A 26492-nucleotide genomic window follows, 5' to 3' on the forward strand; every position below is an offset into this window, starting at 1 on the left:
CACACTGATTTAGTAATCTGTGCTTTGGCCTAAGGATTAGGGCTTAAAGGCTCTCCCTGGCTTTCTAGTGTACAGCCACAAGGCTGAGAACTGCAGTCCCACACTGCCAACATTTTATACCTAGAGTAGCATGGGTTTTATAAAGCTCAGCTGCCAAGTCATACTGGAGCCCATAACCAGAGATGGAGCCCATACCTACCAAGGTGTCCCAGTCCTCCTCTGCAGAGCTCTGTAAAGAAGCCATCATTAAACAGAATCCTCTCTCTTGTATGTCTCTGAGATTTACCTACAGCTCTGTCCCAAGGTCAGATGAAACACATGAGGCACAGAAGTAACCTTCAGCTATGTGAAGACAGCTCTCCTGAAACTGACTTCTCGGTCATGTTTCCCCAAAGTAATCCAGTCTTAGGTGCTTTGTCTGCTCTGGGGAAGGTGTGCTCAGGTGCCTCGAGTGTATTAAGGACTGTGGTAGGGAGCCCGGCCTACCTTGCACTGGTCGAGCGGTGTGTCTTCTGTCTCTTGGAAGACCACACTGAAGGAGATGCTTTTGGGGTCAGAGGAGAAGACCCAGCTGATGGTGAGGCCAGGCTCAGTCACAGTGATGGGAATCAGGCTGTAGGTGCTGGACCTCACAAACAGCTCCCTGCTGCCCTCTCCAAAGCTGGTGATCTCCTCTACTGTGAAGGGCAATTTGATCCTAAAATAAAAGTTTAAAGAGGAATCTGTTTCAGTGGATTAGCTGAGGCTTTGAGGTAACTGGAGCTTTGAGACTCTTGGTAGGTAAAACCTGGCACTCCTGACTAACATGGTTATGAAATGCTCAGCTCAGACAAAAGCTTCTTACCACATGGCATCATTCCTGACATGGAGTCAGAGCTGTGAAAGATATAGGGTGGCCTTGCCCACATGGAGCTGAAAGCCCATGGAAACTACGGAGCCAGCCTGACTGGCTCTGAGTTTGTTATGGGTTTAAGTGGGATGACTTGGTCCTATCATACCTGTGAGGACGCCCCCCTTTAAGTTCTGCCTCCTCCTTTCACCTAGTTAGAAACACCTCCCCCAGTCTCTTTTCAGATTTATGTGAGAGTGGGTGGAAGGGTTGAACCTGAGAGAACCTGGGTCAGATTTCACAGTTGTCTTGAGTTTTATTTTCCAAGGTTATCGAATGGGAACACCCGTGTTTTCCTCACATGGCCATTTCGGTAACACTGAAGATGGTGCAGTTGAGGAGAAGCCTCTGACATCTTCCTATGGGCAAGCATCCTTGGATCTACTTGGGGGCGGGACAGTGTTGCAACAGTCTGAAGCTGACCCACCATACTGCATGACTGGGTGAGAGAACATCAGAGGATGAGCCTGACTGGGTGAGAATCCTCACTGCCACTAATTCCAGGTGCCTTCCAGCTGAGTAGTGTTTTCTCTTTCCTCAGCCATTCAAAGACATGATGCATAGCCCAGGATTATGAGAAAGTGGAACTCAGCCTCTTGGCTCAGTTCCTCAAGCATGAAGCAAGGCCTCCCTCAGTTATACAATCTTCAGTGTTCCCAAAATGGCCATGTGAGGAAAACATGGGTGTTCCCACTCTACAGACTTGAAAAATAAAACTCAAAACAACTGTGAAATCTGAGCCAGATTCTCTCAGGTTTGATCTAAAGTAATCACCCTTCTAATTGCAGAGGACCCGAGTTCAGTCCATAGAGCTCATGTAGAGTGGTTCACAACTGCCCATAACTCTTGTTTAGCTCCTGGGAACTCTGATCTCCAAAGGCACCTGCACTCACATATGAACACAAACAATCTCAATCTCTCTCTCCCCTCTCTCTTAAAATAATTAAAAATAAATAAAACAACAAAACAAATTGGTGGTGTACACTGTTAATCCCAGACTTTGGGAGGTACTATCAATCCTGGCTAAACAAGGTAACATGCATCATTATCCACCTCCCCAGGCCCCAACTTGTTTTATTTGAGAAAATGTCTTTTTACCCAGCCCTGGCCTTGAACTCAGAATCCTCTTGCCTTAGTTTCAGAAGTACTTATGATTATAGGCATATATGTTCCACCATGTTTGATTCAATTATTCTTGTAATAATGAAAACAGAAAAAAACCATATAAATACACAAAAACCACCAGAGGGAAAAAATTTAATAAAGAACAGAGCAAAAATTTTAGGACTTAAAAGTGTAACAACTAGACCAAGGAGGGCTGCCACGTCCCAGGAACATCCAACCTCTGGCCTAGAGCTCTAGCCACCTTGCGGAGGAAGCCTGCATGGGTCTCAGGGACACACAGGTCCAGCCTCCAGGCTCCTGGGCCCCTGGATCATCTAGCCTTCAGCCCAGGGTTCTACCTGCCTTCTCAAGGAAGCCTGCCGGGGGCCCCAGAGACACACGTCTCCAGTCTCTGGCTCACAGCCCCATCCACCTTCGTGGGAAAGTCTCCCAGGCCCCAGGGTCATCCAGCCTACGGCTATGGCCCTACCTGCCTTCTGGAGAACATCTGCTGGACCAGACTCCAGGATCATCCAGGTTAGATGCCCCCCAAGCTCTACCTGGGGGTCCAACTAGGACACAGCCAGCAGAGGAGAGCTGCAGGCTACTTTCTGGGTTCCAGCCTGCAGCCCATGGCTCTATCTGCCTTCCTGAGGAAGATTACCAGGCCCCAGGAACGTTTAACCTCTGGACCACAGCTCTACCCACCTTCCCCGAGGAGTCCTGCAGGCACCAGAAACACTCAGCCAACAATACAAACAACCATATGACTAAAGACCAGTGTAAGAACACAACCAACAAGAGCCAGGGCAACATGGCACCAGCAGACAGCTATCCTACTACAAGCCCTTGGATACCTAACACAACAGAAACACAAAACCTTAAATCTATTCTTATGAAGATGCTAGAGGCCTCTAAAGACAAAATGAATAAATCCCTTAAAGAAATTAGGAATTACAATAAAACAGGTGAAGGAAATAAATAAAATGGCCAAGACCTAAAAATGGAAATAGAAACAATAAAGAAAACACAAACAGAGGTAATCCTGGAGATTTTTAGAAAAGAGAAATTTAGGGAAGACAAGAGAAACTATAGAGGTAAGCATCACCAACAGAATACAAGAGATGGAAGAGAGACTCTCAGGTGTAGAAGTCAATACATTCATCAAAGAAAATGTTAAATGTAACACAAAGGACGTGGAGAAAGGGGAACACTCCTCCACTGCTAGTGGGAGTGCAAACTTATACAACCATTTGGAAAATCAATCTGGTAGTTTCTCAAAAAAAAAAAAAAAAAAAAAAAAAAAAAAAAAAGGAATAGTTTTACCTTAAGACCTAGCTATATCACTCCTTGGCATATACCCAAAGAATGCTCCATCATACCACAAGGACACTTGCTCAACTATGCTCATAGCAGCTTTATTTGTAATAGCCAGAAACTGGAAACAACCTAGATGTCCCTTAAATGACGAACAGATTAAGAAAGTGTGGTACATGAGGTACAATGGCATACTACTCAGCTAGTAAAAACAAGGACATCTTGAAGCAGGATAATACATGGAACTAGAACATAACATCCTCAGCAAGGGAATCCAAACCTAAAAAGACGTGCATGGTATGTACGCACTTGTAGGTAGATACTCGCCATAAAGTATAGCATAACCATGCTACAACCCACAGACCCACAGATGCTGAGACAAGGCCTACAGGAGGGAGCTGGGTAGGAGAGGGTAGGAGAGGGGAGCAGGGATGAGAATTAGGATGGAAAGGGGTGAGAGAATGGAAATCAGTGGTCGGGGCATCTCTGGAATTTGCCAGAGACCTGGGATGGGGGAGGCCCCAGGAAGTGTATAGAAGACACCCTAGCTGAGACTCCTTAGCAGCAGAGGATATGGAGCCTGAAGTGGCCACCTCCTGTAGCCAGGCAGGGCTTCTAAGGGAGGGATAAGGACAGCAACCCACCCACAAAACCTTCGACCCAACATCTGTCCTGCCTACAAAATGTGCAGAGACAAAGATGGAACAAAGACTGAGGGAATGGCCAACCGAAGACTGGCCCTACTTGGGAACCACCCCTGACACTGTTAATGTTACTCTGCTATGCTTGCAGATAGGAACCTAGCATAACTCCTCTGAGAGGCTTCACCCAGCCCCTGATGGAAACAGATGCAAAGGCCCACAGCCAAACATTAGACAGAACTTGGGGAGTCCTATGGAAGAGCTGGGGGGAACAATTGAGGGAGCCAGAGGGGTCAAGGACACCACAAGACCTACAGACCTACCTGGGCCCATGAGGGCTCACAGAGACTGAACCTACAATCAAAGAGGAATGGGTTCGGCCCCCTGCACATATGTAGCAGATGAGCAGCTTGGTCTTCATGTGGCTCCCCCAGCCCTTCTCTGACTCTGATGCCTCCCTTTGGATCCTGTTCCCCTAACTGGGCTGCCTTGTCTGGCCACAGTAGGAGAGGACGTACCTAGTTTTGTAGCGACTTAATGTACTAGGGAGAGTTGGTACCCATGGGAGACCTCTCCCTTCTCTGAGGAGAATGAGAGGGGAGAATGGGCAGAGGGGTGAGCAGGGGTGGGGTAGGTAGGAGAGGGTAAAGGATGTGATCAGGATGTAAAGTGAATAAATAAATAAATTTTAAAAGTATAACAACTAAAGTTAAAAAAAACCTCTCACTGGACAGACTCAAGAGCAGAATGAATACTGACAGTCAAACTTAAGAGAAAAATAAAAATCTGAACAATAGGAAAAAAGAGACCAGGGAGAGGGTGGGAGATAATGACAAAGAGCCAACCAACCAGCCACTGGAGTTTTTAATGGAGAGGAAAAAAGAGCACATCTCAAAAATACTTAAAGAAACGATGGCTAAGTACCTCTCCAGTATGGGGAAAGTATAAGCCTCCATGTTTAAGAACTGAACACAACTTAAATAGAAAATGCCCAAAGAATTCATGCTAAGCACTACCCCAAGCAAATTTCTGAAAATAGAAAGAAAAATTTTTGATAGGAGTTAGAAAGAAATGACACACTGCCATTTTGGAGAACACCAAAATGCCAACTTGGAAGACAAAGGACTTTTAAAGTAAAACCATGAAAACCAGAGGAAGTTGGACCCCATTTTTAAAGTGCTGAATGAAAACAGCCTCCACAAATTCTGTATATACATTAGTTATTTTTATTTACTCTGCTGTGCACTAAGGAAACTATAGAATGGAGACTGAGGCTGCAGCTTGGTGACTGAACACTTGCCTTGCATACAGAAAGCCCTGGGTCCAATCTCCAGAAGTATAAAAAACAAAATACAAAATTAAAAATGAATTATATATCATGGCCAAGGGTGTTTACCTGTAGAGAGCTGAACTGTATGTTAAAAATCTGTCAGTGCATCCCAGCAACAGACTCAGATGAGGTCTATGATTACCAACGGAGGCAGACAAACATTTGACAGAAATTAACACTCAAGTTGTCTTTAATGGTTTCTAATTGTCACTTTTGTGATGATTATTCCTTAGAATACATTCCCTGCCGGGGTTAAAGGGAGCACAGGATTCTCCAGCTGTCTGCAGACATGCGGCAGACATGTGGCTCTCCAGCACCTACCACTCTTCCAATAAACAGCTTGAGAGCAGCCTAGCCATTTGATTCTTCATGTCTGGCCAGCCTCAAGACCCAAATTCAAGTGCAGTCCAAAGATCATCTAAATATTGGCTAAATGTACAACTAACCTGTTCAGGTTACCATATCTAATCCTTGAGAAAGTCTGTCAGTGACATCTAGATCTGATCTCATCTCTGCTTCTCTGCCAATACCTGGTCCAATGACACACAATTCTTTATTTCATTTTTTTAACTAAAAAAGAAAAATAAATTTATGTGTATGTTTTGCCTGTATGTATGTCTGTATACCATGTGCATGAAGTACCCATTGAGGCCAGAAGAGGACTTTGGGTCCTTAGAATTGGAGTTACAGAGAGTTAAGTTGCCACACGAACGAGTGCTGAAAAATCAAACCCAAGTTCTCCGGAAGAACAGTTAGTGTTCTTGACTTCTCTAGTCCACGATCCAGGGTTCTTAGGATAGCTTTCTAACTGGCCTTCCAGTTTCCGCCCTTTCCAGCTGGCCTTCCTGTTTCCGCCCTTTTCCAGCTGGCCTTCCAGTTTCCGCCCTGGCTCCTCCCTATCTTCCACATACAACAATCAGCATAATCCTCTTTCAAATGTAAATGCAGTCACTTGTCAGCTCCAAAAATGATTCTGGATTCTTGTTCCCCTCATATTAAAAGCCAAGCCTTCACAACGGATACTTGTAATCTTATTAATACGAACTGTAAAGAGGTAGCCACCAGGGCCCAGCCTTCTGGAAGCAACTCTTACATTTTGCTAGCAAGGTCAAACTGGGCTCACATTCCCAGGCTTGCGGAGCCATTCCTTACCTGGCCTACTTCAGCACCACCCATGGGAGAGAACCAACCCCTGACACTGTTAATGTTACTCTGCTATGCTTGCAGACAGGAGCCTAGCATAACTCCTCTGAGTTTTCCTAATTGTCTGTTAACTGGTAAAAACACTTATTGCCTGCAAAGCCCTCACTTACTACAGACAGATGACCCACTTCTTTGCTCCCTTGTCACCTTGAGCTCCGGGCCAAATGTCTAGAAGGATAAATTAAAAACCTTGGATTCTAGACTAATGTCTTGAAAAATAGTTAAAGGCCTTGAGGCCAGGTGCCCTGGACCAGGCCCAGCGTCCAACAGAAACCCCCTTACCTCCTAACCCACGATGCCAAAAGCCCCCTCGCCTTGTGGTTTTTACACTCTAAATATGTAATACAGCCTCCCCTCAGGGACTCAGGTCCCTAACTGGTCGCCTCCCTGAGCTCAGAAAACAAAGCTTTCATCTTAAGCTTGTGTCTGAAGTGAGTTTTCTTGGCTTCCACCGTGAACCCAACAGAGAACCTCTGTTCCTTTTGGATCCGTGGCTTCCTCACCCTCTCTGTGTCTACTTACACTGGCTCTTTCTCATACTTTTGTTAAGAAATATCAAATGTGTGTCTTTTTTATCAAACACTATAAAGCTTGTATTTAGGACATGAAATCCAAACTTTCTATCTCCTCTATTTTGTAAGAGTTTTGTGCAAATTTTACTCACCTTCTCCTAGTAATACCTTTGTTTACACAAAGGCCCACTGCTATATTCCAGAAATTTGATGGCCTGGCACAGTGGCCTCTTTCCCCTTTATTCCTTGTGTAGCCAACTGAATTAAGCTAACGGAGAAAAGGCACAGACACCACTTGTATTAGAATAAAAACCAAATGCACTTCCTGTCTCTGTATGTTGGCTCTTCCAAGCACAACTTGCCTTGTCCAGACACTTCAATCGGAGTGGTGGTCTCTTTCTTTGCATTCTGGAACTTATTTCTAACACCTTGAACTTACTAGGCACTATCTTTTTTAAGGCCTTGTCCTGGCAATTCCTTCTGCTTGAAATATTATTCCCTCAGATAATTATCTGGCAATTTCTTCAGCTCCTTCAACTCATGTCATTGTAATGTAGTTTACACGAAACTGCAAGTTCCTCTGTCCAGGAAGAGGTCCCTTGTCTCCCTTGTGTCCCAGTGTGCTTGAGGCAGCAACGAATATATGTTAGCAGTTGAGTGAATGGTTCAGAAATGACAATGCAGCCACTAGAACCCACACTGGAAAAACTAACTTTATGGTGTCAAGCTATAGTATCAAGCTATAGTAAAGTTACAAAAACTTAAAAGCTTTTAAGTGTTGTGACCTGTGCAGAGGCAGTAGGATCAGTAGTTCAAAGCCACCCCAGGCTATATAGCAAGTTTTAGATATGAGCTGTTTGAGAGCCTGTCTTAAAAAACTAAAACAAAAGAAACAACATAAGAAAAAGCTTAAAATCTTCATGTCAAAAAACTTCATATATATATATATACATATATATATACACATACATACATACACATATACATATATATGAAAATAGAGCTGGGCAGTGGTGATGCATGCCTTTAATCCCAGCACTTGGTAGACAACGGTAGGTGGATCTCTTGAGTTCAAGGCCAGCCTGTTCTACAAAGGAAGTCCAGGACAGCCAGGGATGTTACACAGAGAAACCCTGTCTCGAAAAAACAAAAACAAAAAAATAAAACAACAACAACAACAAAAAGAAAATAGATGGCTACGGTGAAAGCAGTGAGAATAAAAACAGAGTCAATTTTCTGAAACCAGTGTAATTAGCATTCTAGAACTACAGCCTAGATTTCTGTCCCTCCCAACCACGAAAGAATCCTGGTGATGTCTGGCCATAAGAGATGATCACCTTTAGCTTCTTAATTCCTTTACTCACCACACTTTGCCCATTCCTAGCAGCTCAGGGATTGCGCTGGGGTCTCCCTGGCTCCCTCACCCTCTTCTGCTCTATAACTATCCCAGCTTATAAGTGGGGATGGGGGTGGGTGGGGGGTGGGGGGGGCTAGCCCTGATTCTTGAGGGGGCTGCCACCCCTTGCAGGATTTTCTCCCCAAATAAAACCCTGCATTGTCTTAAGAACAAACAAACAAACAAACAAAAAACACTGGAGTCACTTCTGCCAAAATTAAAAAAACAAAAACAAAAACAAACTCAGCAGTTTATAAAGGAGGAAATCTCATTCTTATAAATGCCTGCTCAGAGAAAAGCTAGAATTCAGGTTGCCACTGAACTGTTGGTGATTTTAAACTTGAGAAAACTTTTGTTTTGTTTATATCTTTGTATATCAACCTAGGCCCAGATATTGGAAGAGCAATAGGTAATGCACATAAAAATAAAAAAGTACAGTTAGGAAAAAAAATAAATGCCTGCTCATAAGAACTAGCATGAAAGTCTTCCAAAACAACAACCTTTCACAAAGGCCCCGCAGTCACGCAGCACACAGCTCTCCAAGGCTGTGTGTCCAGTGTGGGCTGACGACACCCTTGTTATGGATCACGGTAGCTAAAGAGTCAAAGCAGCGGTCGTCCTCTTGTCTCCCTAACAGTGTTCCTCTGTCACACAGCTTATTAGGTATTTCATTCCCACTGCAGGGTTTCTCCAAAATAAGCTTAATAATCTTAGAGGATGGTTTCTGTTTGGTGTTTAGGCAGATCAAAATAGTTTATTTCCATTTTCCACAACAAAAATCCACTGTTCTTACAATAAAACCACCACTATCACCAAAATGGGGCTAGAGAGATGGCTCAGCAGGATTCTATGCCCAGCATCTCCATGGCAGCTCACAACTGTCTGTACTTTTAATTCTAGGGGATCTGATGCCTTCTTCTGGCCTCTGTAGGCACCAATTAGGCTTGTACACGGGGCACAGATAAGCATGTATCTTATCTGCATGGAGTCCCAACAAAAACCAAAAAAGCCACCATTGATAAAAACAAAAGCCCTAATATTTTAAGGGAAGAAGAAGAAGAGAAGGAGGAGGAAGAGGAGGAGGAGGAGGAGGAGGAGGAGGAGGAGGAGGAGGAGGAAGAAAGGCAGGGAAGGAAGACTATGAAGAAGCACAGAGAACTTTTCAGTGACAGATTGTTTGATTTCTTAATTATGTTGTTTATGATACATTATTTGTTTAAAAAATCTATCTATTATACATTTTAAAAGACAAGTCTTAACATATACAAATTATGCTTTAAAAATAAAATGTATAAACTGAAGCCCCTGATGCAGTTAAGACAGACATCAGGGTTCAGAGGCCTGAAACACCTTGGAAAGTGAAAAAAAGTCAGCTGGGTATGAGAGAGCCAAGCTGACCACATAAGAGGAAGGATGGGCCTCTGGGGAAAGCCAGTGTCTGTATGATCTGGCTGGCTCCCACTTCCACAAAGGCCCGCCAAGGGCCATACATAAGGCACTAGCTGGTTCCTGCTCCACAACAGCCCTATTGAGGGGCATATATACGCCTCTGGCCGGTTCCCACTTCCACAAAGGCTCCAACAAGGCACTGTTGCTCTTCCACATATTCTTGCTTCTAATTTAGCTAACTGCAACAGACTAAATTGTGGGTAAGAACATCTCCTTAACATGAGTCTTTCACCTAGTCCAGAAAGAAGACCACCCCAGGGTACCCTGTAGACAAAAAAGCTGGATTTGAGGCAACACAGAAAAACTATAGCTACATCTTAGTGGGTCTGATAGTGTTATGCCCAGACCACTAGATCCCCAAAGACCACCAGGAGTCTGAAGCCATATGCACAAGCAAGTGGTCTTTATTTTCTTTATTTAAACTCGAGCCCGAGGGCTCTCAAACCTCACCAAAGCAGCGGATCAATAGGAGAGCCTTGAACCACCATTAGGCAGGGTTTTATCTTGGTTATGACAAAGAACTGGAGTTGCCAGTTTGGCAGTTACAGGATTGGTTGACAGTAGCAAGGTTGGGTTGGCGCTAGGGGATTGGTCAAGCCTATGAAATGCTTAACAACTGGGGACAGTAGGTGCGTTTCTGCCATCCTCTGATTGGCTCAGGCCTCGGGAGGTTCTTTTCCTGGAACAGTTTGTGTTTTTTACAGTAACTGGGGTGACCTTGAGGACATGCCTGAGGACAGGCCTAAGATGAAGTCTAGCAACAAGATGGAGTCACAATGGCTGTGGTTCCACAATAGGAGTTAGTGTTAGCTCTCCGCAAACAAGTACAAGAGTCCATGGTAAAACTACAAGTGGGTGGGGTTGGGATGTAGCTCAGTGGTAGAGTACTTGCCTCTTACGCATGAGACCCTGAATTCAATTCTAAACATTACCTAAACCAAGACAACACAATGCAACAAGCCCCACAAACTGGCTGCATACAGTAAGAACGAAGGGAGGAGTTTAGTGATCTACCAACAGACTCCACCAACTTCTGAGACCAGCCACAGCTACAGTATCAACAACTAGACGGCAGAAGCCAAGCCAGCAGATAGTCAAGACCAATGGCTAGCAAAACTAGTTAGAGATGAACAGGACGGTTAGAAAACTGTAATTGCTCAGCCAGGCACAGTGGTGTAGGCCCATAATCCCAGCTCTCAGGAGGCAGAGGCTGGTGGATCTCTGCGAGTTCGAGGCCAGCCTGGTCTAAAAAGTGAGTTCAGGACAGCCAAGGCTACACAGAGAGACCTTGTCTGGAAAACCAACCAAAGCAAAAAAAAAAAAAAAAAAAAAAAAAAAAAAGTAACTGCTCTCCTGGGCGAGCAGCATCTGAAGAACACATGAGTTCTGGGCGAGGAAAACGTGCAGAGTGTGGGACTCTTCCATTGCTTGGCTTGTGATGTGCTCAGAGAAGCATCCCACATCAGCAGAAATAGCCTCCATCTTTGTCTAGTTCCCTGCAACAAGTCTTGCCTCTAGAAAACAGCTCAATGTTTTTTTTTCTCCTCCTCTCTTAGAACTCTTCCGACTTTCTTTAAACTTCCTCACTCTTTGTTAGCTTTTCTTAACAAAGCCTGCTCTTGCTTTACTCCTATGTGGGTCTGTCTTTGGTCATCACTCATTCTGCTTGACGTTCGTGCTTTGGTTGTGACTGTCTGCGCCCCCTCATTCCACTGGTGGTAAACTAGAGCACTGGGTGGGGCCAGCTCTGGCTCTGACAGGGCCAGTGTCCCCCTCTCAGACTCCATTCGCCCCAGGGACTTCTCTCCACTGGCACAAAAGGCCCAATCAGCAGCTTGCCACTTACATCAGCTCTCCTGACTTCAGCAAGCAGATCTCAGCATCCTGCCCCATGGGCATGTCTTCAGCGTCTTCAGGGGTTAGTGAGTTGGATGTGGTGTCCCTGAAATATCACAAAAGAGAACAGGCCATCAGCTATCAATCAGCACACCAAGTTCTACAGCCTGAGCTCTATAACGCAGTCGTGCAAGGACAGCAGAGTGAAGACCGACATTGCCTGGAAGGACTGCAAGCATATACTCCGATGAGCTACTCTCCCCTGCCACACCAGCAATTCCTTCTTGATGGTGGGGGCAGGTGTGATGACAGCACCACCTCCTCCTTCCTCCTCAATACTGGCCCTGGGGCACAAGAACTGAAGCCCCTGCAGAGTTGGTTCCAGATTCTCACATTCCCTGACTACAGCTCATGTGTTTCCACCCAGGGCTATATGCCCAGCCTGGCTAGTAGCTCTCAGGGGTCTCGTAATCCAACCAACATCAGTTGGCAACTATACCCAAGAAAATACAGATCCAAGAGAGAAAATGGTTTGCTCCCATGTGAGAGCCTCAATTAGAAGGTCTTCTGCCAAGGATGATTCCTTCCCAAGATGCTGTAATTGTCCCTTCTCGAGCATTCTGGAGGAACTCAGATGACAGAGGTATGGTCAGTATGTTCCAAACTTTCCTCTCACCAAAGGCTCCTGACGGCCTGAACACCAGCCATGCTCACGCCAGCTTCACACACCTTCAAAAGCTTTGCAGCACTTTTGGGAGCTTTGGCCTCTCCTAGGTAATCACGTAAATGCTTCAAGGGATAAAGTAAGTGTGAGAACAGCAGGAAACACAAGCAGGACCACTAGAGGACACCCTATCTTCTTCTACAGCCATGTTCTTTCCTACTGAGAAGCCCAGAAAACCAGTGTTCTCAGGTGACCTTTCTCCCTTCCTTGCTCCTCGCAATGGGGCCTACCATTAGCTTCACCTGCTTCTCAGGGTTCACTGATGTGCTCTTCCCTCTAAGGCACTGGCTCTCACCCTTCCTAACGCTGTGACTCTTTATAATGCAGTTCCTCCTGTTGTGGTGGCCCCCAACCATTAAATTATTTTGTTGCTACTTTATAACTGTAATTTTGCTACTGTTATTGTAATTGTAATGTAAAATATCTGATATGTGACTCCCAACAGGGTTGTGATCCACAGGCTGAGAACCGCTGCTCTAAGGTGATGATGATCCCAGTATTCCTAGGAATCTCATCGCACACATAGCCTATGCTTAAGAAATGTCTGCATTATAAGCCTCAGTGTAAGGGACTTTTCCATCCCAAATGCCCTCAAGGGTGGATGTAAATCAATACTCCAATTTTACTAAAGAATAAAGAATGGCTCAGCAGTTAGGAGTACTCGCTATTCTTCCAGAAGACCCAAGCTCAGTTTGCAGCACCCATATCAGTGGCTCACAACTACCAGCAACTCCAGCTCCAGGAAACCCAACACCTTGTCCTCTTTTGGCCTCTTCAGGCATGAGCAGTTACATGCACATACACACCAATACGTACCTAAGTAAAATAATAATAAATCGTTGGAACTGGAGAGATGGCTCAGCGTTAAGAGCACTTGCTGCTCTTCCCAAGGACGCAGGTTTGGATCCCAGTACCCATATGGTGGTTTACAACTGTCTCTAACTCCAGTCCCAGGGGAACCGACACTCTCTTCTGGCCCCACAGGCACTGTGTGCATACGGCGCACATACGTACATGCACAGGCAAAATACCCCCCAAAGATAGGATAAAAAAAATTTAAGAAAAAGGAATACAGAGGTCCAGACGAGGCAGAGGCTAAGGGCTCTACTCTCAAAGTGAGTGGAAGCTCAACCCTCTCAGGGCGAGGCGTCACCTGGGTACTTCCAGTTAGGCCTCTAGCTTTTCACTGTATTATTAAGCTGTCAAAACCAGACACTCCACCTGAGGAATGCCCAGCAGCCCGTGATGACTTGCTTATGGTTTTTCTTGGAAGTCTCTCTCTACTTTGTCACTTGCTCCACTGAATCCTAGGCTTCAGGAGGGCTGGGAGTCTTCAGTTCAGACTGTACCGCCCAGCAGTGGTCACTAGTCACAGGTTGCCATGTAAACTCATATGAGTCAAAGTCAAATAAACTAAGACTTCAGCTCCTAGTTTGGACTCGCTGTATGTCAAGGGTTCAGTCCCCACACAGGCTGGTCTTACAGTGTGGCACAGGGCAAACCACCATGGTAACTGACTTCCTGTCTGTAACAACGGAGCAAAAGCCAGCACTTCTAAGATCTTAGCTTCAGAAGATTTAGTTCTTATGGCCTTATCACAAAACACAAACCCGCAGGCCCACCCTTGTGACCAGCAATGGGCGCCAATAAGCAAGCCATTACTGTCTTACTTGTGAATGGCTTGCTATTCCCTCAGGGTTACTCAGTCATGAGTTTGTCCTCCACAGCTCGGCCACCCATCGGTGCCCCATGTTAACTTCTCCCCAAAGCAGCAGGAAATGTAAAAAACAAACAAACAAACAACAAAAAACAAAACCAGCCAACCAAACAAACAAAACCCAAAACCCCTGGGTCCTAGAGGTGATACCCTAATAGTTCTGACTTGAGAGTTTCAGGTTTCTAGAAAATGTGATAGGTTGGCACAACCTGGCTTTCAAGATGAGATGGCAGCAGAAGTGCCTAGCATGTCCCTTGCATTCTTTTCTCAATTCTATCTTAGACATTCGAGTATCTCAGAGGAAACACAAGACACAGACAGCTGGGTGTGCACTCCTGAGAAGTTTAGATCTCTGATTCAAAGGGCCATAAGGGCCCTGGAACAGCCAGCACTAGAGGCATGAGCAGTAAAAAGGTATATTTTGCTTGTTTGCTTATTTACTTACGTATTTGGTAAAGTGGTTCCAAATGGACTAGTCCCTTGAATTTAGCTGCAAATCTTTTACACAGAACTTTTCTTTCCTTTGTTTGTTTGTTTGTTTCTTTCTTTTTTTTTTTTTTTGGTCTTGCGAGACAGGGTTTCTCTGTGTAGCCTTGGCTGTCCTGGATTCACTTTGTAGACCAGGCTGGCCCCGAACTCACAGCGATCCACTTGTCTCTGATTCCTGAGTGCTGGGATTAAAGGCGTGCGCCACCACATCGGGCTCTCACAGAACTTTCCATTGGAGCACAATGATGACAAAAGTACCACACATTGTCAAATTTCCACAGGTGATCTCCCCACATCCACCCATGCATGTACCTATAGATGTCCACGCACACACAATAACAGAGGTTCAAGATGGGCCTCTGTTCTTCCTGGGGAAGATAAATGATTTCTGGAAGAGTACAACCAAGCTTGACAAAGCTCAGGGCATTCTCATGCTACCCTGAAAATGTAGAAAAACCAATAACTCTGAACTCAAATGCCCCAGGGTAAGGCCATTTTTGTCTAAGGGGGTGTCTTGTCCTAAAAGGCAACTTTACAATATATTTAGACTGATTTATTTTATGCGTATGAGTGTTTTGTTCACAGATATGAGCTGGAGTTATACATGGTTGTATACCACCATGTGGGTGCTGGTAATCAAATCAGGACCTTTTGGAAGAACAGGAAGTGATCTTAACTGCTGAGCCATCTTTCTAGCACCCAGACAGATCTTTTAGAAGGAGAGGCGCTTCAACGATCTCACTCCCAATATCTGGAGCAGCCTATTCATCTTTTCATCTGTTCATTGCTCACTGCATCCATGAGGAAGTGAACAAAACCCAACAGCTGACCATGGGAGCCTCTAGCATAATACCTGTCTTACAGCAAAACCCAGTATTAGTTTCTAGATTCTGCTCTTACTCTCAGTCCCTAACTTCCAGGGTAGTTTCCAAGAGAAACTAGTAACCAGACTGAAGTTAAGTTCATAACGTCCACCGCGTGGGAGAAGGTCTAGGAGGGGAACCCCAGGCAGCTCTGGCCAAGATGAGCATGGTAGGTGGGCACTGCCTGCCAGAGGTCTGCGGGGCCAGCGTGTAGGGCCACACCAGGCCTCCAGCACAGCCAATCACCTAGAAGTGACCCGGTCCCTGATCTGGGAGTGAACGGAAACTTGAGCTTGTAGCTCCGAACCCACCAATTATTTTGGCTCTGGTTGCTATGTTCTTGTCTGTAAATGGAGGTAATACCTGGTCTTCGGGGCTGATGTGAGACACCTGTGGGGCAAGTTGGAGATGCACTCACAGAGTCTAGTCCATAGCATGGTCTCTGTGTTAGCCTAGACCCAAATGTGTGGCCCAAAGTTATGTGTGGCCAGTAAACAAAGTAATTTTAATGGACAAAGTCCACCATCTTCAGTGGACTGACGGAAGTCAGGTCTCCTCACTGCTCCCCTTTAGTTAACAAATGGGAGCCCTGCCGTGTTCTAACAGCAGAGTATCTGCCAAGACAAGAAAAAGGGAGGCTGAAGCATCCGAATCAGGATGCATCCTCCACTCTCAATATAGGTGGGCGGGTTTGTCGAGCTTGTCACGTGGATTGTGCCTGCAACACAGAGAGAGGGGTAGGTCACCAGCTGAAGGCTCTTGACTATTTGACGGAAACACAGACCACATCACAGAGAAGCAGAGGCAGACCTTTAGCAGGCACACTTCACTCTGGAACAAAGCTACTGGGGCTTCTCCACTGGTGAGTCATTTGCTTTCCTTTGCCAGGGTCTCTCAAATTCCTGCCTGTGCTATGACCGATGTACATGTGCAAGCTACTGAATTCAGCTATCCATGGCTCCCATCCCTCTCTGCTGGGATTGCTGTAAGGGTTAGAAAATAGGAAAACTACTTCATTGGTTCTGGAATATAGCAAATGCTTATAAAAGGATTGGAAAAGTAGTAATGGCATAACCAGACCCATCAGGGACATCAACACAGGTCATATCACAGAGAAGCAGAGGCAGACCTTTAGCGAGCGCACCTCACTTTGGAACAAAGGTATTGGGGCGTCTCTACCGGTAAGTCACGGTTCCTCCTCCTCCTCTTCTTTTTGGGAGGGGAAGGTTTGAGACAGGGTTTCTCTATGTAGGCTTGGCTGTCCTGGACTCGCTTTGTAGACCAGGCTGGCTTTAAACTCACAAAGACCAGCCTGCCTCTGCCTCTCGAGTGCTGGAATTAAAGGTGTGCGCCACCACGCCTGGCGCTATTCTTCTATTTTTAATCAATAATATTCCTTTTTTTTTTTTGTTCTTTTGTATCTTATGAAACAAGATATAATCCACAATTAACACTCATTTTTTTCTGTATAAGTCAATGCACAACTGTAGATAGTATAGACTACAAAAAAATAAAAAAGGAGAAGAAATAATTAATTTGTAATCCTGCCAGCCAAAGGCCAATGCTGACAGAGTTTGGTCTGCTGAGATTATAGTAAAAATTATAAATGTTACCAAAGGTTCTTAAGCAAGGGTCTATAATAGGTGTGTGGCATTATTTCTCAGGGAAGGTCTACAGTTATAATGAGATTCTCAAAGATGTCTCAAAGACTGCAAAAGGTTAAGAAGCCAGGTGTGGCAGCAATCCCAGCCCTTGGGAGGTGGCAGCAGGAAGATCAGGGTGCATCTCCTTGTAACCATAATAGCCCACGCTTTTCTTTTTCCATGTTTTTCTCATATTTATTGTTTTTTTTTTTAGCAGTTTAAATATACTGAAACTTCCAAAATAATTAAAAGCACTTCTTAAATATCTGAGTTATATTTTATGCTTTAGATACATTTATAGTTTACTATCAAGATTTTACATTATGTCCAAAGTTTTATTACTTTTTCATTTTCCTAAATCAACATTTCAATTATTATAAAGAAATGTTAACTTTTTGTATAAGGGGCAGTGGTTTTGTGTGTATGCATGTACACTTGAGTGTTTGTGGGCATCTACCCCCCCCCCCAGTGCTGGGGTTGCAAGTGTGCACCAGCATGCCCACCTGTTTTTTTTAAATGTGAGTTTTAGGGAACTGAGGTCCTCATGGTTGTAAGGCAAATATTTTGCTGACAGCCATCTCCCCAGTCCAGTGATTCCCAATATTCCATTTGTACAGTCTAGTCTCTATCTGCCAACAGAACACTGACTATGAATGTGCACACTTTCTGAAGAGTCATGATAGGGCCCAGAAAAAAGTAGGACAACAAGAAGTCAAGTACAAGTCAGGTAACAACAGAGAACTCAATGATACTCTTAGGAAAGCAAAGCTGTTTATTTTATAATTTAGATGAAAAAAAAAATCCCCATTTGAGTCAATATAACACACACACACACACACACACAGATATCTGACCTTGTTGTAGCACCTCAGAAAGCTGCTGGGCAGGATGCCTATTACCAGCCTATCAAGACCTGAGATCTAACCCTGAGGTGTAGGCGTGGGGACTATTTACTGAATAGCCTTACTGCAAAGGCAAGGGCTTTCCTTGCGGTAAGAAAAGGCACTATGACTCTAGGGAAGGTGGAGGCTGCGGAAGCATCCGGGTGGTCACTGTTTCCGCTTAGGACTCAACTTCAGGGCAAGAAATGACCACATGGATTAAAAGGGGAGGATGTCTTCAACTTTCACATGCCCTCATCTGACCAGGGAGTGTTTTGTCTTGGTAAATCTTACAGAGGTTCTACCAAACATTTGTTTTTCTTCAGACATCTAGAATCCACACTGGCAAGGTTGGCCCAGTACTCTCAGGCCAAATGCTGTCACAGTTGTCCCTACAGTCAGGCCACAGGTTACATCACCCTATGTCCTACTTGTGGTCCTTGGTAAAGTCACAGGGCAGAGCAGGATCAGAGACACGACAGCCACAGAGGATGAAGTCCTGGGCAAGAAAGGCAGGCATGTGCCCTCTGCCACAAACCTATTTAGCAGCCACCGCACCTCACACACCATTTTAATTGGCCTTCCATTTGTGAAGAGACCATTAGGTCCCGAAGGAAACTGTCTCCTTGTGTGGCGCCACATTCCTTCTTAAGAGATTCCTGAAAATAAATGAATCTTCAGGACCTGAGGCTCCAGCATAGATGTCATAAACTGTTAGAGATGGTAAATGGAGAAGTTTGGTTTGGGGCATCAGGACACCACCTTACTCCCTGGTAGCAGAGCCAGCTCTTTCCCTTGCTGTCCCATCAATTGCCCTTTACTGAGGAAGAGTAAACAGGAAATACTCCACAGCCAGGCATGATCCTTATCATCCTCCCAGGCCCTGAGTATGCCAGTAAGGAAGCATCCTAGAAGGGGCATTTGATTTGGCTTTCACGGCTTTTAAGAAGTGGGGCTGTTTTAGTTAGGGTTTCTAATGCTGTGATTACACACCATGACCAAAAACAACTTGCGGAGGAAAAGGTTTATTTCGTCTCACATGTTCCGATGATAGTGCATCAGAGCAGGAACCCAGAGACGGAACCCGAAACAGGGACTATGGAAGAATGCTACTTACGTGGCTATTTCCTTCCTGGCTTGTATCCTGTTTTTTCCTTAGTGCACAGGACTACCAGCTCAGGGGCGTCCTCACCAGTAAAGGGCTGGGGCCTTACACATCAATCTCTCATTAAGGAAATGCAGCATGGACAGACCCGCCTACAGGCCAGTCTTTTTTTTTTTTTTTTTTTTTTTAAGATTTTGAATATTTCCCTTTTATTTTCTTTTTTAAATTATTAATGATTCATATTACATCTCATTTGTTAGCCCACCCCTTTTATCCTCCCATTCCTCCCTCCCTCCCGCTTCCCCCCTACTCCCCTCCCCTATGTCTGTGACCAAAGGGCACCTCCTCCCCTGTAAATGCTTATAGGGTATCGAGTCTCTTCTTGGTGACCTGTTATCCTTCCTCTGAGTGCCACCAGGCCTCCCCATCAAGGGGACGTGGTCAGAAACGGGGCCCCAGAGTTTGTATGAAAGTCAGACCCCACTCACCACTCAACCGTGGAGAGTGTCCCTACAGGCCAGTCTTATGGAGACATTTTCTCAAGTGAGAGCCCTTCTCACGCAACTCTAGCTTATGTCAGGGTAACGTAACACTGACCAACACGGGGCACAAAGTGGTAGGCACCTGCTGTGAGACCCAGGAAGGTGGGGACAGGCCCTGCTGATAGCCAGTTGTTGTGGGCCTGGAGAGACAGCTCGGCAGTTAGCACCGGGCAGTCTCCACAGGATCTTGGCTTGATTCCCAGCATCACATGGTGTCTCACAACTATCTATAACTCCAGTCCCAGGCAATCCAACACCTTCTTCTGGCCTTGGTGAGCACCACACACACAGTTCACATACATACATGGAGGTAAGGCATCCATCCATACAATACAAAACAATAAAACCAAAGGGCTATTGAGCTCACTCGATTGAATGGTCTCTTTTTTAAACAACTGAGCAGTGTTTTACGGGATATGCATGGGAGGGATCTGGAGCACACTGCTGTTGCTGAGCATGACAAGTGGGGTAGAGCCGACAGTCTGCTTCCTAAATGCAGTTAGTAAGGACGTGGGAAGAAAAACGTCACCCAGACAGACCCAAATGTAACTCTTGGGCTTTGACTCACAGATGCCTGCCACAACAGACACCATGGACGATGAGCACCACGACACAGTTGGCTGGCTCTTCGGCAATTCCAGTGACAACAGGCAGAGACACGAACAGTTCCTGAAGTTCAAGGAGGTCTTTGTGCCCTGCATGTACCTGGTGGTGTTTGTCTTTGGACTGCTGGGGAACTCCCTGGTTTTGATTGTATACATTTTCTACCAGAAGCTGAGGAGTCTGACAGATGTGTTCCTGGCGAACCTGCCCCTGGCTGACCTGGTGTTTGTCTGTACTCTGCCCTTTTGGGCCTATGCAGGCACCTATGAGTGGGTCTTTGGCACAGTCATGTGCAAAGCTCTTCAAGGCATGTATACCGTGAACTTCTACGTGTCCATGCTCACTCTCACCTGCATCACGGTAGATCGCTTCATTGTAGTGGTCCAGGCTACCAGGGTCTTCAGCCAGCAGGCCAAGTGGAAGGTCTGGGGCCAGCTCACTTGCTTACTCATTTGGGTCACCTCGCTGCTGGTTTCCCTGCCAAATATCATCTACGGGAGTGTTGAACACCCTGACAAGCGTATCTGTCAGTACCACGATGAGGCGACATCCACTGTGGTTCTTGTCACGCAGATGACTCTGGGATTCTTCTTGCCCCTGCTCGCTATGACTGTGTGCTACTCGGGCATCATCAAGACCTTGCTTCACGCTCGAAGCTTCCAGAAGCACAAATCTCTAAAGATCATCTTCCTTGTAGTGGCCATGTTCCTGCTGACTCAGACACCCTTTAACCTCACCAAATTAATCCGAAGCACAAGCTGGGAGTTCTATACCATGACCAGCTTTGAATACGCCATCCTAGTGACAGAGGCTATAGCATACCTTCGGGCCTGCCTTAACCCTGTACTCTATGCCTTTGTTGGCTTAAAGTTCCGGAGGAACCTCTGGAAACTTGTGAAAGATGTTGGCTGCCTCCCTTACCTGGGAGTCTCAAACCAGTGGAAGTCTTCTGAGGACAATTCTAAGACTTGTTCTGCCTCCCCCAATGTACAGACCACCAGCATGTTCCAACTGTAGGAAGCCCTCCCAGACTTGGAGAAGCTAGTATCAGAACTCTTAGAAGCATGGCTATGTCCTTCAGACGTGACAATAAAGGCTTTGCTTATAGCATGTGGGTTCTCATGTAGAAGTCACTGAAAACTGTGGCTGGTATATAGAACTTCTCAGAAGATAGGCCCTGTTCTTAATAGCTGAGCCTAATGCTGAAAGGGGAATGTCTTGGGATTTTAAGCACTTTCTTTCTTCCATGCCTAAGAATGCTGAAGCCGAGGTTATGACTGCTAACTCTAGAGATCTCAGGTTCTCTTTTTACCAAATTTGGGGTTAAATGTTGAAAAGAAGCTGTATCAACAAAGCTGTTGATGGCAGGTGACATGCAGAGCTCCTGAGTTTAGGAGATGTTATGATAAAGCAGTGGAAAGTTGAGGTGCAGCTCTGTGGCCTTCCCCAATGCTGATCTATGTAGTTCAGACCTGTCACCAGATATCTAACAGGATAATAGCTCTGACACATCCAGGGCTCTCTCTGCCTTCTGTATCGGTAGATGCTTATGTTTTCTTGGGTCAGTCTTGGAAAGAGCAGCATAAGACTGAACTTAGGCCAGAGTAAATTAGCTGAATTTCAATGGTCCATGTAATACTAGAAAAATGTATAAAACAGAGTTTAATCCTATAACAAATCTAAGTAGCATTACTAGAGTGGACTCTGGTGGCTTAGCTCATTTAAAAAAAAAAAAGGAAAGGAAAAAAATTTTTTCCAATGGCCATGACATGTAATACATACATACAATACAGCAAATATTGAGTTTCGTGGCTAAGAAATAAAATCTTTTAAAAGTTTTCAAACTGTTTTCATCTTTAGGTACATTCTACCTTAACTTGGTATGCCTAAGACACAAAACAAAATAAACCCTCACGGACTACACAAAAACAATGTGGTTAACTCCTAGGCCTTAATAAAGGGAAAAAGTTAAAACTAAACGTTGGTGGCAGTGGTCTATGCAGGAAATGGACTATAGCAATGGTGACAATTTTGCTTTCATGGTGGTTTCTGCTCCTGCCTAAGATGTGGGGTGCATTTGTTCAACTTCTGTAACACTGCTCCAGGATGAGGTAATTTTACATCCAGACTCATGGTGACTAGATCCTGGCAATCAGATGAATAGGACTATATGTGCTTGTACCACCAAATCATTCACCTACATAGGACCATGTACCTAAAAAGGCTGAGCAGAACGCATAGGAGGCAAGCCGACCCTGGGGTCAGTATCTGAGGAGAGCAGCCCAGGGATGCCACCCTGCCCTTCACTATGCAGGACCTGAAACAAATCAATCTCCACCTCTCTCAGATGCTTGCACCTGAGCTCTAGCTCCTCCCTCTCCCTCCCTCCTTCCTTACTATAGAGCCATGACCAGTCTGGAATTTGTTGTGTCAACCAGCCTGTCCTTGAACTCACAGAGATGTACTTGCCTGTGACTCTCAAGTGCTGGGTTGAAGACATATGCCAGCACACCTGACCTGAACAAATCTCTTGACCTTTGGCCATATCTTTTCGGTTGATTTGAGGATTTCATATAACACATATGAAACACCTAACACTGGTGAGGGAGGTAGCTGCTTGTCTAGCATGCATGGAGCCCTAGATTTGAATCTCAGCACGAGGTGCCACATACCTATAATCCCAGTATTTGGGAGGTGAAGGAAAGAAAGAGGATTAAAAGTTTAAGGTTATTCTCAGGTAGATAAAGTTTGAAGCCAACTTAGGCTACATGAGACCCTGTCTCAAAACAAACCAAATCAAAACGCTATACAACACAATCTAATTTGTGGGCGAAAGATCTCCAAACTGGCACAAGTTATTTCTTAGAAGACATAGTAGAGGTTCCTTATGCTATCCCTAAGGATGGGTGTAGTGACAAAGGCTGTTGTATGTTTTCTTTCTGGACATGCAGGGCATGCCATATAAATTCTGGCTCAAAAAAAAAAAAAAAAAATCTGACCACACTTGGAGTACCCACATGGTCCCATGCACCATTTTATCAAATCCATTCATGTAAGAGTGATAATATACTTCCTTGTTATGTGCAAGTGACACACAACACCAAGTGCTTGTTCAAACAACTAGCCCACTCTATGCATAATGCTAAGGCTGACCCTTCAGTGCACTCGTCTTTATGTGCAACACTACTGATGCAGGGGGCCTGAGTCTCTGACTTCCCTAATATCCCAGCTCAGGAGACATAGGCTTTAAATGGAAAGGAAGGTGAGTCATGTGACACGTAACTATCTACACAGGCATTCTAGAGAGAGGCAGGGCTGGGCACTCAGCATTCAGAAACAGTGTCAACCCAGGCCAATGCTAGAAAGTCTCTCTGAGGCCTGGCCCATTGACTCACACTGCCAGGTGACAATGCTTCCTGGGTTATCTCTGACCAGCTGTCTGCCCAACGAGGAAATGAGATGAGATGGGAGACCCTGTGGATCACGCCCTCTGGCAGGCTCCCCCACAGAAGCGTTTATATGCGGCATAAGAGAAGCCTGCTTGTCTGTCGCCAGTTAAGCACAGCCAACAGAACCTTCCTTCTCTGCCTCCTCAGCCACTACTCACCTCATTCCCTGAGCATCTTACTACAACTGGGGCAGGTCACTCTCTTTTCCTGTACCTATACCATCACTGACAATAAATATACACACATACAAAACAACCAAAAAACCCCAGCATGAGTTAGTCAAAGAAGGCGTGTGTCTGCCTGCACCACGGCTCAGGAAAGGCTGTTGCTGTAGGCTCCATTCCCTCAGAGGTGTCAGGGGTCTCAGACACTCAGCCATCTCTTTCTCCCAACCTTTGGCTCTCCTTGCTCATAGCAGCAGATCCTATCAGAGGCCAGGGTGCTTAGTCGAGTGAGGGTTGGAGCTGGGTGAACATGGACCCTGCTTGAATCCAGACTATCCATACGTGTTTCAGCGCCTGAGAACAAAGACTATGCTCCACTCCCACTGAGCTCCGCATTACTGAACGTAGTGGAGGTGCTGATGGGCTCTGGCTCCAGTTAGACACACAGAGGCCACACGCAGCTATGTTTTCAGAGAGGCGAATGCATGGCGACTCCCTTCTAGGGGCCATCTGATCACTCAGGAGTTCTTGGTGAGGGTCTTGGATGAGGAGATGGTGCTACAAGAAGGCAGAAGAGGGAGCACAGAATCCAGAAGCCAATCACTGTAGCTTTCAAAGCAGCATCTTGGCCAGATGCCTAGTCCTTCAGGCCCAGTTAGGAGTGCTGTTTTGTAGGCAGCTTGATGATACTGTCACCCCCACTTCAGAGGAAAATTAAATGAGGGCTGGTCCTTGTTAGAGGCCTCTCTGCCCTTAAACAGTAGCCACAGCGCTTTCAGGTAGGTGTTATACTACACAGAGAGTCTGTTAACTCCTCCACAGTCAGAGGTCCTATGGTAATATAGACTTAAGATAGCTTTTTAACTTTAACCATGATCACCATATCCTGTCCTTGTTTCATTTCTGAGATAGCAGGCATCAGATCTCTTGGCTGTTGACCACAGTTCTTCCGCTAAGCACCCTGGCTGCAAAGGCTTGGTTCTGAAGTGACTGGCAAGCAGGCTCTGAGGGCGGGTTTTAGTTCAGATCATTTAGTGTAATCTGATGGTGAGGCTACAAGCTGGAAATACTAAGAAGCACGTGTGCATGGTAATGTCTATGCACAGACCAGGACAACGTCAGAAATGTCATGCATCTCCACAGGAGGGCTCTGGCCCAGGCACTGTCTTCGACTCCCTTTCCTAAGGAAGGGTAGATGGAATGTACGCTAGGCTGCCCTGCACAGCTAAAGGAGCTGTGTTCAGAGGCTGCACTGCCATGGCCATAGGGAGGGCTTGGAGGCTTGCTTGTGCCCGAAGCTTAATCTTTTCACTCTGAATGGCCTGTATATTCAGTACCTAGAGAGTAGGCCAGGTCTCGGAGGCTTTGGCTGTATGTGGGTTGGGCAGAGACTGAGCAAGCCAAATACCTATCACCTCAATTCTAAGAACAACTGGAAATCTGGGTAGTGGTGTCTAAGACACTAAGGGAGAGACTACAGGCATGTCTGAAAGGTTGTGCAGGGCTGTGAGGTGAGGGCTGTGTTCCTAAGTGTCAACATTCAAGATAAGCCAGACATGAGTGAAGGGCAGCTGACCCTGCTAGGAAGGGTCAAAGCTTAATTTCTCTTGTGCTGCTTTGTTCCTCAGACTGGTTACCTTTCTTTCTAAGTTTTCTGTGAGGGATGGCGGTGCACACGTAGGGCTCTCCTTTTCATAATTTCTCAGACTTTGATTGCATTTTCAACATGAGAAGAAAAGAAAGCTAAGGAAAAGCTCCCATAAGCCGGGTGGTGGCGGCGCACACCTGTAATCCCTGCACTCTGTGAGTTTGAGGCCAGCCTGGTCTACAAAGCAAGTCCAGGACAGCCAAGGCTACACAGAGAAACTGTCTCCAAAAAAAATAAAAAATAAAAAACAGAAGTAAAACAAAGCTCACACTAACATACACAATCTCACATAGGTGAGATACAAGGACTACAGGTTCCTCTCAGTCAATCGCAGACCTGCACTGGCAGCTGCAGGTGGCAATTTCCTTCCTCTGGAACAGTTCCTGATTTCCCAAGACCAAAAACTACGCACACTCGTCAGCTGTCTGGGGGCTTTCTGTTTCTGTTCCTACTAGGAAGAGGAAGGTGAAAGACAGGGAGGGAGCTAGAGAGCAGCTACTTTATGCAGGTTACAGGTGTCTGTGGGAACACTTTAAAATCAATGGCACCCGCCTGGGCTCCTAGCTCCGGGTCTACCCGTCTCTATCCATGAAGCTTGCAGGTACCAAGGGCAGAATGTATTTTCCTGCCAAAGAAAGAGAAGAAATCCTGGGGTCCACTGGGTCACGGGGGTTGGGGTGAACACTGGTGACTACTGACTAGTGTGTGCCAGACAAGGGTTTCAGAAAGAAGAGAACTGGTCTAAAGTCAAAGAAACAACAGTAAGCAGGAGCTGTCTTGGGTTTGGCAAAGAGAAGCTTTGTCCATGAGCTGAATTCAGTGTTAACAGTCACAGGACACACAAGTGTGGAGATGCACTCAAGTTTTAAAATCTAGGCTAGCAGCCTCATAAACATTAAGTACAGCCCTTCCCATGTGGCAGAAATTGATAAAGGTGGCAGGTGACTCCTGGCCCTATTTTGGATTCTGGGCAGGAGAGCTAGCGAC

The 26492-nt window shown here is 45.6% G+C and overlaps 2 protein-coding genes across 4 annotated transcripts in view; one reads left to right on the plus strand and one right to left on the minus strand.

Annotated features, from left to right (window-relative positions):
- Fyco1 (FYVE and coiled-coil domain autophagy adaptor 1) overlaps positions 1-26492 on the minus strand; it is a 76156-nt gene that overhangs the window by 10695 nt on the left and 38969 nt on the right. For all 3 annotated transcript variants that reach the window (XM_051140286.1, XM_051140287.1, XM_051140285.1), the window contains exons 15-16: positions 11688-11783; positions 487-697 (exon numbers count right to left, since the gene is read on the minus strand). In XM_051140286.1, coding sequence (XP_050996243.1) covers positions 487-697; positions 11688-11783 — 307 coding nt within the window. The remainder of the gene's footprint in view (positions 1-486; positions 698-11687; positions 11784-26492) is intronic.
- Cxcr6 (C-X-C motif chemokine receptor 6) lies at positions 16218-21387 on the plus strand. The gene is made up of 2 exons (XM_051140289.1): positions 16218-16651; positions 20212-21387. The coding sequence occupies exon 2, from the start codon at positions 20212-20214 to the stop codon at positions 21259-21261; it is 1050 nt and encodes a 349-aa protein (XP_050996246.1). The 5' UTR covers positions 16218-16651; the 3' UTR covers positions 21262-21387.

Source organism: Acomys russatus, chromosome 32 (genome assembly GCF_903995435.1).
Source record: "Acomys russatus chromosome 32, mAcoRus1.1, whole genome shotgun sequence".
NCBI lineage: Eukaryota > Metazoa > Chordata > Mammalia > Rodentia > Muridae > Acomys > Acomys russatus.

What these genes read in the sequence shown, in the direction of transcription:
- Cxcr6 (XM_051140289.1), top strand. Translation starts at nt 20,212, where the DNA reads ATGCCTGCCACAACAGACACCATGGACGATGAGCACCACGACACAGTT.